A 16,948-nucleotide genomic window follows, 5' to 3' on the forward strand; every position below is an offset into this window, starting at 1 on the left:
TGAATTGTTAACGAACAATAACTCTTCAACGAATTGACCAATTGGCTTGATACTTCACATGTGCATTGGTCTTGGACAGAAGATGACCACTTTTGAAATTGGGGTCACAAGTTTAAAGGTCAAGTTCACTGTGACACTAATTTGATGAGATTAACTCTTATGGTCAGTTTTTTTGCAAAAAAATCCTGTGTCAAGGCCCTGTTGTTGTTTTTTGGGGGGAAGGGGGGGGGGGGATCTGTCTCCAACCGCGGATCATTTGTTTTTAACATATTCCTAGTTTCACATTCAAACAAAACAAAGTTTAACAGAGTGTTTTTTGTCAGACACTAGGACCTCAGTAAATTTTATCTGAAATGTCCTTATTCTGCGTCTTTCTCATGGGTTGTGTAAAATACCATGCTATATTGTATAAATAACATGTATATATCTTTCATGTTAAGCTGCTGGGTGATCCATTGTATATAACTAGTATACATAATTATTTACCCAATAATGCAAATGTAATGGTCCCTGGCCTTAAGGCATTCTTCTGCCAGGTTTTGTTACCTTAATCCGGTTGTAAACACACATGATTTATTAAATTATGTCACCAGATAAGGACAAAAGGGCTGAATTCTGGTAAAATAACATAAAATAAAGTGTCCTAAAATTTAGAGTTGTTAATTATGGACAGAAACCCATATGTCCGGAAATTAAGGGTCACAAAAGTAATTATCTTATGGTAAAACCCTGTTTCCGAAAATTTAGAATAATAACGTTATTACTGATAGATTTGTAATTTTGGAGTGGTCTTGTGTCATGGATAAGGTGGAGTACACGACAAAGAAAACTGTCAGGTATGGCAACCACCAACCAAAATCACATGCATCTGGGAAGGGGAATTGAATCCAGGTTGCCTAAGTGAGAAGGGCGTGTACCAATCACTGCTCTAACAGGACAGCCTTGACAGACATTCAACAATGCCTTGAAAAGGCTAGCAGCTATAAATAAAAGGTTGAATAACTGTTTAAATAGCACTTGTCATATTTTCACAGGTGAGGATGTCTGCAGGTGTGATAAGGAGGTTGGATGAGGTTGTGGTGAATCGTATTGCCGCAGGGGAGGTAATTCAGCGTCCAGCAAACGCCCTAAAGGAGATGATAGAAAACAGGTCAAGATGTGGTTGTAATAAGATGTTGATTACTGGGTATTGTTGCTTCTTTGAGATGGGGCTCAGGCTTAGGCAGTCTATAGCAGGGAAAGGAAAAGTACTGGGGTAAATCCAGTTACACGGCAAACACTTACCTGAAGGGATGAGGACATGATATTTTAAGTTGTACTGAAACAAGTCCAGGCTTAGAAATAATGTATTAATGATAATTTAACTTAAAGTTGAAGTAGTTTTTTTTCCATAGTAAAAGAGTTGTAACTAATGTGCACATGTTTTTCCTTTGATAAAAAAAAGCATATTGTTTGACAGCTTATTGATTAAACTCTTGAACTCAAAATCAATTAGAGTTATGAAAGTGAAATGTGGTTACATTCCTAATATTAAGGGTTAACAAATATTGCAGCAGCATTTTTGTTTGTAAATATTCACAAAGAATATACTGGCAGTCACGCTCGTAAACAAGATTATTTGTGTCATGTTCTGAGAAAACTGGGCATAATGCATGTGCGCAAAGTGCCGTCCCAGATTAGGCTGTGCAATCCGCACAGGCTTATCAGGGACAACACTTTCCGCCAAAATTGGATTTTTGCTAAGAAGAGACTTAATTTTAACGAAAAACGTCATAAAGCGGAAAGTGTCGTCCCTGATAAGCCTGTGCGGATTGCACAGCCTAATCTGGGACGGCACTTTACGCACATGCATTATGCCCAGTTTTCTCAGAACACGACACATTTAATAAATCTAATGAAAACATTGTTTCTCTATTGCAGTATTGATGCCAAGTCTACAAATATAACAGTGACAGTGAAGCAAGGAGGCCTTAAACTGCTGCAGATTCAAGACAATGGATCTGGAATCAGGGTAGCTGTTGTTGCCAAAAATAGTCAATGAATAGTTTGAGATATAGGTACTACTTACCCATAAGTTGGCATCAATATCTCCAGATCAATGATTTAACACCTCTTTTCTATTGAAACTTAACACTTGCATGCGTTTTGGGGTCATTGTGTGAGGTAATTGGTCAAATCTATAACTCCGACTTGCTAGTTTACAGAATTATGCCTCTTTTTGTATTTCTGATTTAGATTTTCGTGCAACTACTCCATAATAAGATATGTACTTCTGATATTGAAACAAAATTTATTCATGGTCTTTATGAACATTCACTGACCAAGACCTCTAACTGTGACCTGCTTTATGGGAGGATTATGCTTCCTGTTGTAATAATTTAATTTGGGTTAAGGTTTGCATGCAAGTTTAAATTCAGGTTGAGGTTGATGTTCAACAAATATCTATCAAACTACCAAACATATTTAATTGAAACTTCCTTAGGATCACTATGAGAAGTCGTTGACCAAGGCCCATAACTCTGGCCTGCAATTTAGTAGAAATTTGCCCCATTTTGTACTTTGAAAATTCAGGTTAATATTTTTGTGCAAAATCTCCTTATCTTTGTGTTAACTACATTTCCCAACAATTTTCACGAAATATCCTGATTTTTTAGCTCAGGTGTTTTCTGAGAAAACCCGAGGTATTGTCATAGCCAGCTCATCGTCGTGTCGTCCGCGTCGTGCTAAAACCTTTACATTTCGTCAAGGTTTTGAACATTGGCTTTAAAATCAAAGTGCTTCAAACTACATCTTTGAAACTTCGTATGTAGCTGCACCTTGATTAGTTCTACATGCCATACCTATTTATTGGTCACTAGGTCAAAGGTCAAGGTCAATGTGACCTCTAAAAAAAATAAATAAATAAATTCAGACAAGCTTTCATTTATTCAAAACTGCACCCGCAGCCGAGCGTGGCACCTGTTATGCGGTGCTCGTTTTCAAAACAAATATGGCATGCATGTCAAATAATCAGTGTGTTGGAAGAACGCCAGTGTCTGGCAGCTCATTTCAACTCTTAAAAATCTAAATTTTAGTGCATTTTATTGTTCATTGGAATGATCTAATCATTGTGTTTCCAATGCACATATTTTGTCATCCACAGAAAGATGACATGGACATTGTTTGTGAGAGATTCACCACCAGTAAGTTGTCAAGTTTCGAGGACCTGAACTCCATAGCAACCTATGGTTTCCGTGGTGAAGCTCTAGCCAGCATCAGCCATGTGGCACATGTTACCATTCTGACTAGAACAGGGGACTCCAAATGTGCCTTCAAGTAAGATTGATGTATATACCTTGAAGTAAACTATGTCAGCTACTCTTAAGTATACTTAATTAATTAATGATAAAATGTAATTATTGATTGCTCCAGTGTTACTGTGTAGGTCCCTCATTGTGTCAGCTTGTAATCATGAATGCTGTTGACGTTTGAAAAAATCTTTTTTGATTAACAAGCAGAGAGTTATTAAAGGCATCAAGATGAAATTCATGTTTATGTTTCTATTCTCATGTTCTTTTAAACGATAGATCTGAAAGTAACTTGTTCATAATGGTAACTAACTAATCTCATTATACATTGAAGAGGGATGTACTTGGATGGGAAATTGAAAGAAGCTGTTAAACCATGTGCTGGGAATTTAGGAACACAGATCACAGTGAGTGCAACATAATTGTTATTACTTTGTTATTAGGGTGCTGTATAAGTTAATTTTGTTGTTGTTGACACTGTTGAATAAGAAATGAATTAAATTAATGTTGTGTTTTACCTTTATTCCTTCACAAATTTAGTTGAGATCAGATCAACCTAAAGATACAATTTTCTTGTTGTATTACAGTATGTTTATGTCACATTATATGTACAATGTTTCTTAATTCAAGTTTCAGTAATTTAAATGGAAGAAATAACATTTGTTTATATGAATTCATCTTAAAAAAACATTGACTATCTATTGCGAAATGCAAGGTCTTTTTTAAAAGCATTTTATGCATTTACTTCCCTTTGTTTTTATGCCCCCAGTAGGGTGGCATATAGCAGTTAAACTGTCCGTCAGTCCGTCTGTCAGTCTGTGCGTCCGTCCGAAAACTTTTACATTTGCCATTACTTTTGCAATATTGAAGATAGCAACTTTATATTTGGCATGCATTGTATCTCATGAAGCTTCACATTTTGAGTGGTGAAAGGTCAAGGTCATCCTTCAAGGTCAAAAGTCATAAAATACAATCCAAGGGAAGTAATAAGCTTTAAAAGGGAGATAATTTCTAAACCTGCCAAATGATTTACTGTGAAACCATTATTATTCGTCCGACATTAATTTTCGCCTTTTTCGTCCTTCGACCGATGGACGAATTCAAGATCCTAACGAACAATCATGTCCCATATTTGAAACAAATAAGACTGAATTACCGTAGGCATGAGGCATTTAAATGCAGCGTAATCCACGCATATACACAGGGCTCGAAATTAACACTCGCACACTCGCAAAATGCGAGAAAAAAAGATTGCAAGGTAAGTTATAAGCCACTAGTATTTTTTGCAAATAAAGAAATAGTGAAAAAAAAACGAGTTATATTGCTTAATGCGTTCGACGGCAAGAATGCTAAACCGTAGGTCAATTTTTTGAACGTCCGAATACCCATATGCGGAAGCGCTCACCTTGTTTGTTGACTGGTATACTTATAATAAAGATACACAGATGGTATTGATACAAAGAACATGAAACAGTCGACTATTCACACTCAAGTTAAATCCGGTTTTGACACAAAGGGGTGTTCATTATACAGTGTACTGACAACTGACATTTCCTGTAAAACGCGAATGCAATAAGGCTGTATCGAATGCGTCGACTTCGTTTAGGTATAATAGTGTTGATTAGCGCTAATTGTTAACAACTTTATTACCCATTGTGTTGCAGATTATACAGCCTACACGCGGCGAATCCGGATTGAAGACAACACTATTAAACGCAATTAAAATATGACGATGTGTGATCAACACCTGACTGAAATATATTCTGCGCTTTGTTACAAATTAATAAAGAACATCTTGATTTGTGTTTGGTTGTTTGCTTTTAACTGCAATTGGCAATTGGCTTCGTTGTTTAAAACACTCGTTAACGATCATTCAGTCGCACTTATCCGCTAATCATAACAAAGAACGTGTCAATTACATAAAATAATAAGGGACAGTTACTATCACCTAAAATAACAGACTTGTTAATTGGCATATGCCAAACAAGGCCCACCTCCTGCAAGTGACTACCAAGTGTCACCTCTCTTTCCCCAGCACGATTTTTTCGCAACCGCGTATTACATGTATTACAAACAAATCGGACGTTTTTGTGTTGTTTTTTTTTCAAAACCAGAAATGGACGAATTTAAGAGCGGACGAAATTGTCATTTTTATGAAAAGGGCGAAATTTTGTGCCGACGAAAATAAATGGTTTCACAGTATTGAAATTTTATTTCAAAGCGGTGCAATAGGGGGTATTGTGTTTCTGACAAACACATCTCTTGTTTAATATTGTGCTGATTATAAAACCTTACATGCTCGGAAGCATAGAAAAAAGCTGCATAAAATCTGAAGAGCCTGCAAGTAGCTTGCAGTCTGTTCAGGTTCTATGCTGTTTGCTGCTCATCTGTATCTGAGGGTTCAAAATAGAGCCTTTAAAACTTGAATTTTTTAAGAACATAATTTTATTTAATATTATTTTTTAAGGGACCACAAATAAGTCAAAGTGGGTATCCGAGTTGTAATAGTTTGTGAATAATTGAGTCGCATTCTGAGAAAACTGGGTTTAATGCATGTGGGTGACGTGTCGTCCCAGGGAGGACACTTTCGGCTTTTATGACATTTTTCATTTAAATGAAGTCTCTTCTTAGCAAAAATCCAATGTAGGCGAAAAGTGTCGTCCCTGATTAGCCTGTGCGGACTGCACAGGCTAATCTAAGACGACACTTTACACACATGCATTATGCCCTGTTTTCTCAGAACACGACACAATTATGGTTGGTGGTGTTTCTTTAGGTGGAAGACTTGTTTTACAATATATCCACCAGACGAAAGGCACTGAAGAGTCCAGCTGAAGAACATGCTAAAATTGTTGAGGTGGTAAGCAGGTATGATGGAAGTGTTTCCTATCAAATAAGAGCAATCATCATATACAAAAGTGGATATGTGTCGGCTTTGGTGAATAATTGAATTTCATGTCACAGCTTGTCAAAGAAAAAAAGTTATTTCACGAGTATATTTCTAGGACTGTTAATGAAATTAATATCCTGTTCAATAGAGCAACAAATTGTATTTATGCCCCCGAAGGAGGGAATATAGTGATCGGACCGTCCGCCTGTCTTTCCGTCACACTTTGCGTTTAGGTTTCGAAAAATGATCATGTAACTTCTATGTCACTTCAGATAGCAACTTGTTATTTGGCATGCATGTGGATCTCATGGAGCTGCACATTTTGAGTGGTGAAAGGTCAAAGTCAAAGGTCAAAAAAACAAATCCAGGGAAGTTGTAAGCTTCAAAGGGAGATAATTATCTGTACCTGCCAAATGATATAAAACAAATTTATAAATCAAAGCGGCGCAGAAGGGGGCATTGTGTTTCTGACAAACACATCTCTTGTTACTTAAATGCTTTAGGACAATAAATATTAAAAAATACATGAGAGAGGATTTAACAGCACATGTTTTTGAATTTTGAAGTTGTTAAAATTATTTCACTACTGATTCCAGCCTTGATTTTTTTTTAATGATGCAAAAAAGCCTAATTTGTCCGTTATTGTAGCTATATATATATTTTTTGTTTTGTTTGTTGAATTTTTGACAATGCTGGAACAGCGTTGTCTAAGGTTTGATAACCAGTAAAAAAAATCTTCACAATGGGGACCTATGTAAAAGACCGAGCCAGTCCGATTGAGATAACTCGATTTTTCAGTTACTTCCCTTGGCATTCGCCACTGCGTAGGAGATTGCTCGTTGATTTTCATTGATAACATTCTCCTAGTAGAGTTGTCGTTCGTGTTGATAAAGGTAAATATTAATAGAACAGCATATCCTGGGGAAACAGATTCAATAAGTGTATCAGAACGTTAATTTAAAATTAGTAATTTTACATCCATTTTATTTTTATGGACCAATGAAACAACTATATATTTTCTCTATTTTGTTTGATATTTGTTCTCGATTTAGTAAATAAATTGCGAATAAAAACATGTAATATTAACTTTTACGTGATCACAAAACTAAAGAATGCTAACAATTTCGAACCTGCAAATTGTAAACGCTGCACTGCTATGATATATATTGATATAACAACATTTTTTTGCGTAATTGTTCGTCCCGCTAGCGCAGTGGTAAGGACGCTCGCTTTTTCACCTTTACGACACCGGTTCGATTCCCACTCCCGGCGCAATGTTATATTTTGTCTGTTTTGTGGTCACCATTCCGGACAGGTGTTTTTTTCCGGATAATCTCATCCCCCCCCCCCCCGGCAGCATTTGACCATATAAAAAATTAAAAAGTATTTCAGTACAAAACAAATAGCTGGAAATTGCAGCTATCATTCAAAATTCGTCCCAACTGTCGTCAATCAAATCTTGTTAGGTAAGAGTGCTGGACACACTACGGGTCCCAACATTATGCAGCCTCAGCGCGGAGGTAACTCATTACCTTGGAAAAACACAAATACACAGACTGGGTGCAGCCTAGGCGCGTATAGACTCAAAACAAGGCAACAAACTCAAGTGCGGGCACAATCATTTAAAATTTACATATTGAATACGATATTCTAACAGAAATTACACAACCACCTAAGTGTACATACCATGTTTGATATTTCGTTCGATTGTTAGATTTCAGCATATACATGTATAAGGTCATTTCGCTATTTGTTAACTTATCCATATGTTCGTGGGCAAACTCAGATAGTCAAGTGCTCATACGATTGAGCTCACATGGTCCGGCTATGTGCTCATACCTACTTTCGAGAATCATCATGAAGGTATTGCCATACTTAATGAACAAGAATGTGACCCGCCTCCCAGTTTCGCTCAATGGGTCAAGTTACCCACGGGTACTACTTCCCCGTACCCCTAAACTTTTTTTCGTACCAAAAATGTTATGTACGCAAAATTTTTTCATACCAAATTTTTTTTCGTACCCAAATTTTTTATTGTACCCAAATGTTCGTATCAACATACACAATTGTGGTGATATAGATAGACTTAAATTTATGTTTTATATCCATTCTCTTCAAAAGCATCGTCACACCAGTACTGTCAGTACTTTGATTAGCTCACCTTAGCACAAGATGCTCATGGTGACCTTTTGTTGTCTGTCATGAATAGTGCGTAGTCAATATAATGTACCTTATTAACACTCGGGAGGCCACATGTTTTGTCCAGAAATCAGTAAATTTGTCCCAGTTATATCATGGTTGAGTTCAAGAATGGGTCCTGTGTGGTCAAAAACAAGGTCAGTAGGTCAAAAGAAGAAAAAGCTTGTTTACACTCCACATTTATAGTACAATCTTCATTACACTTGTTCAGACCATTTCATCTAATTATATCTTGGCAGAGTTCCAAAATGATTTTGATTCCTGTAAATTGTAAAACATGGCAGCAAGGAGGCGTGACAATTTTCTTTACATGGCGATATTGATATCTTGTCAACTCTCTTTAAGTAAAATTTTTCAACCAATTATCATAAAAGTTGTTCAGGACATTTGTTCTAATTATGCCTCATCCAACTTAAAAGATATTTGTGTTCCGTGAAAAAAACATGGTTGCCAGAAGTCAAGGCAGGTTTCCATATGATTTATAGTCCAATTTGCAAGAAACTTGGTCTGAACATTTATCTCAATGAAAGCTAGGCCATGTTTTATACATGAGGTGAAAAACTAGGTCACTAGGTCAAATTAATTAAAAAAGCTACTCTGCCAGTCACATTATTAGTCAAATTCTACCTAAAACTTGGTCAGAACTTATGTTCTAATGGTATCTCAGCCAAGTTTGAAAATGGTTCTGGTCCGTTGAAAGTTATGTCCACCCAGGGGCGGGGCAGATTTTCTGATAAGGCTATAGTGAAGCCTTTTTAAAACTCTAGAAAGTCAAATTTTTTGTCTAATCTTAATGAAATTTGATCAGAACATTTGTCCATATTATATTGTGACCAAGTTCAAAGCTTGGTCATGTAAGAGAACAAAGACGATCACTAGGTAAATTAAAAAAAAAAATTTTTAACACTAGAAGTCACATTTTAAGTGAAATCTTCATGAAACATTTTCAGAACATTAAATTGTGTTTAAATGATATCTGGGCTTAATAAAAAAAGTTCCAGTCTGTTAAAAAATCATGGCTGCCAGAGGTCGGGAAAGTTTTCCATATATTTCTATAATGAACTCTCTCTTGAAGTCACAGTTTTTGCCCAATATACATGCAATTGTTGTCTGTATGTTTGTTATAATTATATCTCATTTCACGTCAAAAATAATACTTGTGTTAGTTTAGCTTGTAATTTTGGATTAAGTGCAATCTTTAACACATGGTGAAGTTGATTATCTCTTAAGGTGATTACAACCATTGAAGATATACTACATTATGATGGCGATGTCATGATGATAATGATACTGGTAATGGATTCAGAAACATAACCAACAACCCGAATTTCTAATGATATTGAATTACTCAAATGGTTCCATCGCTTCCAATAATTATGTATATTTATCAAGAATATCACATGGGGATATATGATTTAAACACAAAGTAGTTTATTTGAATCCTTTGTTACATTTCATCCATTGTATATGGTATGTCAAACGCTATAATTGGATTCTCGTTATTTGATCTATGAGCAATTCACAAGTTAGCCAAGAAACTTTGTATAGACATCCACTTTTTGCAGGAGAGAGAACCAGCAACTGGCTAACTGGGTTGTTCCAGTAGAGTTGTCCCCCTTAAACACAATATTTTCTGTCTGAGAAATATTTTCAATTATCGAAAGTTTGTCATAATAATGTGCCTTAAAATTAAAAATTTAGCTTCTTAACCCATTTATGCCTAGCGTCTAGAAAAAAGGCCTTGGCAAACAGCGCATGATGCGGCGTCTCATCAAGGTCTCCGCTGTTTGCAGGAATTTCTGTAAGAAATATTCTTAATATAGAAATAAATATACGAGACATCCCTAATTTTGGAAATAAATTGATCCAATTTAGAAGGATGGGAGAGTCTACTAGGCATAAATGTGTTAATGTATTTTAATTCTTCTGAACTCCACCTTCTCAGAATAGTTTTGTTCTTTTTGGTATCATGAGGGCATCAGGGCCCATGGCTCTTTTTTTTTCTTGTTTCTTTGAAGGTATATTAACCTTTCTTAAGGGAAGAAAACTCTACTTGAAGATTTTGTAGATATGTTCAGGGAAAAATATTTGCATCCATTTATACACTTTCCATACAGTTTAACATATATAGTTGAATATTTTCACTAACATTGAAAATTCTTTTACCAAAAAAATATGTATTTCACTGAAAAACAGTTAATAAAATTTCTGTTTTTTTAAACCATGGGTGTATTGTATTTATTTTGAAATGTTATATGTTTATATTTCAGAATACCAAAGAGTTATGCAAAGATTGCCAGTCCTTTAGTTTTACTTAATTGTATTATTTTAAACGAGCGATTTTCATACAAATTTTAAAGGGGCCTTTTCACAGATTTTGGCATTTTTTTAACTTATTCATTAAATGCTTTATATTGATAAATGTAAACATTGGATCGTAAAAGCTCCAGTAAAAAATCAAGACAAAAATAAAAAAAGGAAATGAACATTGCCCGGAGCAGGTTTCGAACCAGTGACCCCTGGAGTCCTGAAGTAAAAACACTTTTGCCTACTGAGCTATTCCGCCAAGTACACATTCTTGACGTATTTTATACCTTATATAAGCAATCTTCGTAGTTTCACAAAATTTAACGACAAAAACAGAACTCTCCAAATTATTCAATCGTTTCGCGTTGCAACGCTTTATAATTTTTAGGTTTTAAAATCGTCAAAAGATGCATATAATGGCTATATTAGAGCATGGTTAATGTTCAGTTTTACTGTTTCCTCACAAATATCATAACTAAAACGAAAACTTACGAATCTGAAACAACTTTTTTCAATTTTGTCAATTTACCAAAGCGTGAAAAGATCCCTTTAACTATTAGGCCAATAGTGTCTAGCAAAGTTCTCTATTGTCCAAGCAATCCCAGGTTCTGAAAAACATTTTTGTATATTTGAAAGGATGACTTTGATGAGCAATTTGTTACTTATGACAACCATGTATATGTGTTTTATTGTTTCTTTTTTAAGGTATGCTGTCCATAACTGTAAAGTTGGATTTACCCTGAAAAAAGTAAGTATGTATTTTATCCTTATTTCAAATTATGAAATCCTGTGCGTCCTTTCCACACTTCTCCCCAGGATCATTATGACTGACATAATATAAGAAGCATGCAAGGGAAATTAATTGCTTGTGTGAAAGTCATTATTTTGTTCTCCAAAATTTAATCAGAGCTCCAGATAAGGTTTTGTGAAATTCTTAAATTACTACCAGATTTTCAAAAAGAATTCTTAACTCTGAAATTTTATTCTTAACGTTACTACTAAGTTTTGGAAGATAATTCTTATTTTTTCTAAATGACCTAAAAATAAATAATAATGGTTATTTTCATGCAACAAAATCAAAATAAACATACTAGCAACTTTATTTATACGAGTTCAACAGTGTCAGTATTATACAATTTTATTTTTCAAATACCTTCATATGCCCAAACTGTGCTTAGATTGCATGCCTTAGATGAGTTTTTACATATTTCACAATTAAAACGGATCTCCCCTTCAATCTTTTCAACGATTAGCCATGGGACTTGTCCCTTCCACTTGTTCCATGTTTTTTAACCAGGTTTTCCAAAGGAAAAAACTGGTTATTAGATTGGCGAATGCGGGCGGGCTGGCTGGCTGGCTGGCGGGCTGGCGGGCTGGCTGGCGGGCTGGCGGGCGGGCGGAACAAGCTTGTCCGGGCCATAACTATGTCGTTCATTGTCAGATTTTAAAATCATTTGGCACATTTGTTCACCATCATTGGACGGTGTGTCGCGCGAAATAATTACGTCGATATCTCCAAGGTCAAGGTCACACTTTGAGTTCAAAGGTCAAAAATGGCCATAAATGAGCTTGTCCTGGCCATAACTATGTCATTCATTGTGCGATTTTAAAATCATTTGGCACATTTGTTCACCATCATGGGACGGTGTGTCGCACGAAAGAATCTCCAAGGTCAAGGTCACACTTTGAGTTCAAAGGTCAAAAATGGCCATAAATGAGCTTGTCCTGGCCATAACTATGTCATTCATTGTGAGATTTTAAAATCATTTGGCACATTTGTTCACCATCATGGGACGGTGTGTCGCACGAAAGAATCTCCAAGGTCAAGGTCACACTTTGAGTTCAAAGGTCAAAAATGGCCATAAATGAGCTTGTCCTGGCCATAACTATGTCATTCATTGTGAGATTTTAAAATCATTTGGCACATTTGTTCACCATCATTGGACGGTGTGTCGCGCAAAATAATTACGTCGATATCTCAAATGTCAAGGTGGCCACGACTAAAAATAGATTTTTTTAAAAAACATACTTACAAAGGGGGTTAATTTTGTTTGTTCTTTTCAAAAGTTCAGTTTGAGTTTTTAACGAGGTTTTCCGAAGGAAAAAACTGGTTATTAGATTGGCGAATGCGGGCGGGCTGGCTGGCGGGCGGGCGGAACAAGCTTGTCCGGGCCATAACTTTGTCGTTCATTGTGAGATTTTAAAATCATTTGGCACATTTGTTAACCATCATTAGACGGTGTGTCGCGCGAAAAAATTACATCAATATCTCCAAGGTCAAGGTCACACTTTGAGTTCAAAGGTAAAAAATAGCCATAAATGAGCTTGTCTGGGCTATAACTATGTCATTCATTATGAGATTTTAAAATCATTTGGCACATTTGTTCACCATCATGGGACGGTGTGTCGCACGAAAGAATTACGTCAATATCTCCAATGTCAAGGTCGCCACGACTAAAAATAGATTTATTTTAAAACAAACTTACAAAGGGGGTTAATTTTGTTTGTTCATTTCAAAAGTTCAGTTTGAGTTGTCTCCCTTTATCAGATTTTTTTTCACAATGAAAACCTGGTTTTGTGACAATTTTGTCCCTTGTTTTGTGTTTAAGTTTGAACCCGTCGTGTCGCGTTTTTGTTTAGCTTTTCCGACTGTGTCGGCAACTGAACATACAACATCGTATAAGATCTTTTCTATAATGTCTTTCTAAACATTTAACTTCGGCTCACTTTGCGTACAATATGTTAAAAGCGTGTTTTCGGACGCTTTGCAGTGTTTTAGGACGCTCTCTTGGCGCCGCCATTGTTTTTTGACAGATACACTGTATACACCGCTTTTAATAGAAAAAAATGCGCTTTGTTAAACAAACCCGATAACCATTCTATATAAGCACCGCAAAGATCTTTAATACGCGAAAAGAACTCAATAAAAATCGATACGAACCGATGTAAAAATGATATTCGTAACTTGATTTTGTAATTCTTAATGGTACGACAAGATTTTAAAATAAATACGTAACGGACTTGAAAAAATTCGTAATTACGAAAATACGACCCTTATCTGGAGCTCTGTTAATGTGGTAAAATAATAAACACCTGCTAATTAGTTATAAGAAAAACAACATTAACAACTAAATCAACTATACATTTTAAAGGACCAAATTTCCTGAATTAAATAGATTTTTCGGACCCATTCACAATCATGAGGTGATTATGAACACAGAAATTACAATGTAGAATTCATTTCTTCTATGTAAAAACTTTTTCTGTTTTTATCATAATTTGTTAGTCAAATTAAGGGTTTCGGCAAATAATGTGGTGCTGATGCAAAAGATAAAAATGCAATAAAATGATACTTTCTTGTAACTGTTATCACTGGTAAAGTTCTTTTTGATTTAATTTTTCTCTCACTGTTTGAAAATCATTACCATAAAGGATAGTAAATACTAATGGTATTCCTCCTGTGAGCATTTTTCTCCAAGATTACAAACAGCTGTTGCTGTAAACCATAAAAATGCAGTGGGAGGAGTGCTTTGGTATAAATAATGACCTGTTGACACGTTATCCTGTCTGACTTTAGGCAGAGGTGAACTGTGTCCGAAATGTGGGCTGACAGAATAACAACGTTTACTGTCCTTGTTGTGTATCAATTTATTTTATGTCACTGCTTGCATTTATTGCATATCACACTTAATTTGTTGGCTGTCTCAATATTGGTCTGAAATAAAATGTTGATCAGACCCCAGAAAGTGAAGATATTAAAAACACTACTCACATATCATTCATTGCCGAGTTGTATTGATCCATAATGTATTTTTTACCTCAATACACAAAAATCATTACTGCATTATTAAACATGTTACCTAGCTAAATTGGTGTCATGTTGTAAGGAAATTTTGCTCATTTAAGTCTTAAGTTTGTTGAAAGCATTATTCTCATAATTATAAACAGTTAAATTGAAACGTAAAATATAGCATCACCATGAAATATCGGTGTGTAGACTCTTTTTGTTAATTTGAGCAGTGATTAAATTATTCCTATTTGAATTATGTCATTTATGACAAAGTGGTGCAGGGGTATAAGTGACAATTTGTAAGTAAATTTTGTGTTAAATATATTTCAAACAAATGAAGAAGTTACCACTTACAACTGTCAATTAAAAAATTAAGGATAGTATCTCTAAGTATCTCTAAGTATTGACTTTTAACTTTATTAGAAAAAACTGTTCTTTATATTGATTAATGTATTCTTGTATTAACATATAGGAAACCTTCTGGTTCTCCTATTTACATAAATGTCGCTGCATTGAGAATGCAAAAAAGCAGCTTTCTAAGAAATCTAGGCTTAATGCATTTGCGTAAAGTGTCCTCCCAGATTAGCCAGCACAGCTTGCATAAGCTTATCAGGGACAACTATTTCAGCCTTTACTGGATTTATTGGTTGGATAAGCCTACCTTTAAAGCATATTTCCATAAAAGCAGAAAGTATCGTCCCTGATAAGGCTGTGGGGACTGCACAGGCTAATTTGGGATGACACTTAATGCACATGAATTAAGACCTGTTTTCCCACAATGCACAATATTTCAGCATGGAGAGGCAGTAGCGGATGTGAGGACCCCACCAAACTCATCCTTTGTTGACAACATTCGAACTATATTCGGGCCCTCAATAGCGAGGTGAGAGTTAAATACTTGTCAATTAACCCTTTTTCGCACATTTTCAAAGTGAAAATTGCTATATGCAAACAACACGAAACCAGAACAGACTGGGAGTAGCTTACTCTTCAGGTTTTATGCTTTTTGATGCTCATCAGTGACTTAGGTTTGGAAATGAAGCCTTTAAGCTAAAATCTGTAAGAAAGGTTTTCAACTTTATTTCATGTTCTTAGAGACTGTAGACAGGCTTAAGTGGAAAAGGGTAAAGGATTGAAATGACTATTAATGTATTTATGATTATCAAAAATGTTTAATAACACAGGGTTTCATAAAACGAATCATGCGCTTTAAGGTGTTACAAACTTAGAGTCCAGATACTAAGTAGAGCAAGAATTTGCTTTCTTTAGAAAGTTCATTGCAAGCAGGATGGAGAGCTCAGCTGGTTGAGTGCTGGACTATAAATTAGATGACCATAGGTTTGATCCTCGACCTAGCCATATAACTTTGACCTGAAGTGGGCATTTGTCATGAAATCTTTATCTATAATTATAATCTCCCCCAACTTGGCAGTTTGTCAGTTACTGCCACAAATGTCTGGTTTAACAGCTTATCAAGGAAAGTGAGTTGATTTACTGACATCTGTGATATTAGTATTGAAATTGGCAAAAATCTGTTATAGCAAACAAACCATACTGTTGTTTGTAATGGTTTCTCAGAAGTAAATGAACTCTTTATCCCACTTTCTCAATCGTAGAGAAGACAACATATTTAAATATATTGTTTAAAATTGATGAGAGGGTCTAAAGATTCTGTTGGTAGGAAATGTATTAAATAATAAATTATCACAAAATACAGTTCAGTCTTATATTATAACGGTATTATTTCTATTATTTGTAGATTTTTATGCCCCCGGTAGGGTGGCATATAGCAGTTGAACTGTCTGTCAGTCAGTCCGAAAACTTTAACATTGGCCATAAATTTTGCAATATTGAAGATAGCAACAGACTTGATATTTAGCATGCATGTGTATCTCATGAAGCTGCACATTTTGAGTGGTGAAAGGTCAAGGTAAAGTTCATCCTTCAAGGTCAAAATTCAAAAAATACAATCCAAGGGAATTTATAAGCTTTAAAAGGGAGATAATTTCTAAACCTGACAAATGATATATTGAAATTTTATTTCAAAGCGGTACAATAGAGGGCATTGTGTTTCTGACAAACACATGCATCTCTTGTTTTTTGCAGAATTTTTCAAAGCTATTTAAAGGAAACGGTTGTTTTCCCTAGAGTTTTGGAAATTAACAACAAACACCTTAAGTAATTCGCATTTTCTTGTGCATGAAAATATTTTAACCAGAACCTTTCCAATTTTGATTTTATTGTAAGTTTTCTAAATTTTTAAGTAAACATTTTGTCTTTAATCTATGTGAAAAAATCCATAAAGGCAGATTGACATTGTACCTTTATTTTGCTGTCATTATACTGTAGGCTATAAACATCTGCACATGTCAAAAGGGCTGACAATTATGCTGATTTTCTAAATGACGTGGACCTTACCTGAATTATTTCCAAACTGTTGCAAAAATTGCCCACCATTCAGGCTTAACCCTTTAC

The 16,948-nt window shown here is 35.3% G+C and overlaps 1 protein-coding gene across 1 annotated transcript in view; it reads left to right on the forward strand.

Moving 5' to 3' along the window:
- The window catches only part of LOC127856468 (DNA mismatch repair protein Mlh1-like), a 118,240-nt gene that overhangs the window by 3,381 nt on the left and 97,911 nt on the right, over positions 1–16,948 (forward strand). Inside the window, exons 2-8 of the mRNA XM_052392685.1 lie at positions 1,035–1,150; positions 1,921–2,011; positions 3,143–3,315; positions 3,622–3,694; positions 6,064–6,155; positions 11,389–11,431; positions 15,268–15,356. Of these exons, the coding sequence (XP_052248645.1) occupies positions 1,041–1,150; positions 1,921–2,011; positions 3,143–3,315; positions 3,622–3,694; positions 6,064–6,155; positions 11,389–11,431; positions 15,268–15,356 (671 nt within the window). The 5' untranslated portion in view covers positions 1,035–1,040. The remainder of the gene's footprint in view (positions 1–1,034; positions 1,151–1,920; positions 2,012–3,142; positions 3,316–3,621; positions 3,695–6,063; positions 6,156–11,388; positions 11,432–15,267; positions 15,357–16,948) is intronic.

This window comes from Dreissena polymorpha, chromosome 13 (genome assembly GCF_020536995.1).
Source record: "Dreissena polymorpha isolate Duluth1 chromosome 13, UMN_Dpol_1.0, whole genome shotgun sequence".
Taxonomy (NCBI): Eukaryota; Metazoa; Mollusca; class Bivalvia; order Myida; family Dreissenidae; genus Dreissena; species Dreissena polymorpha.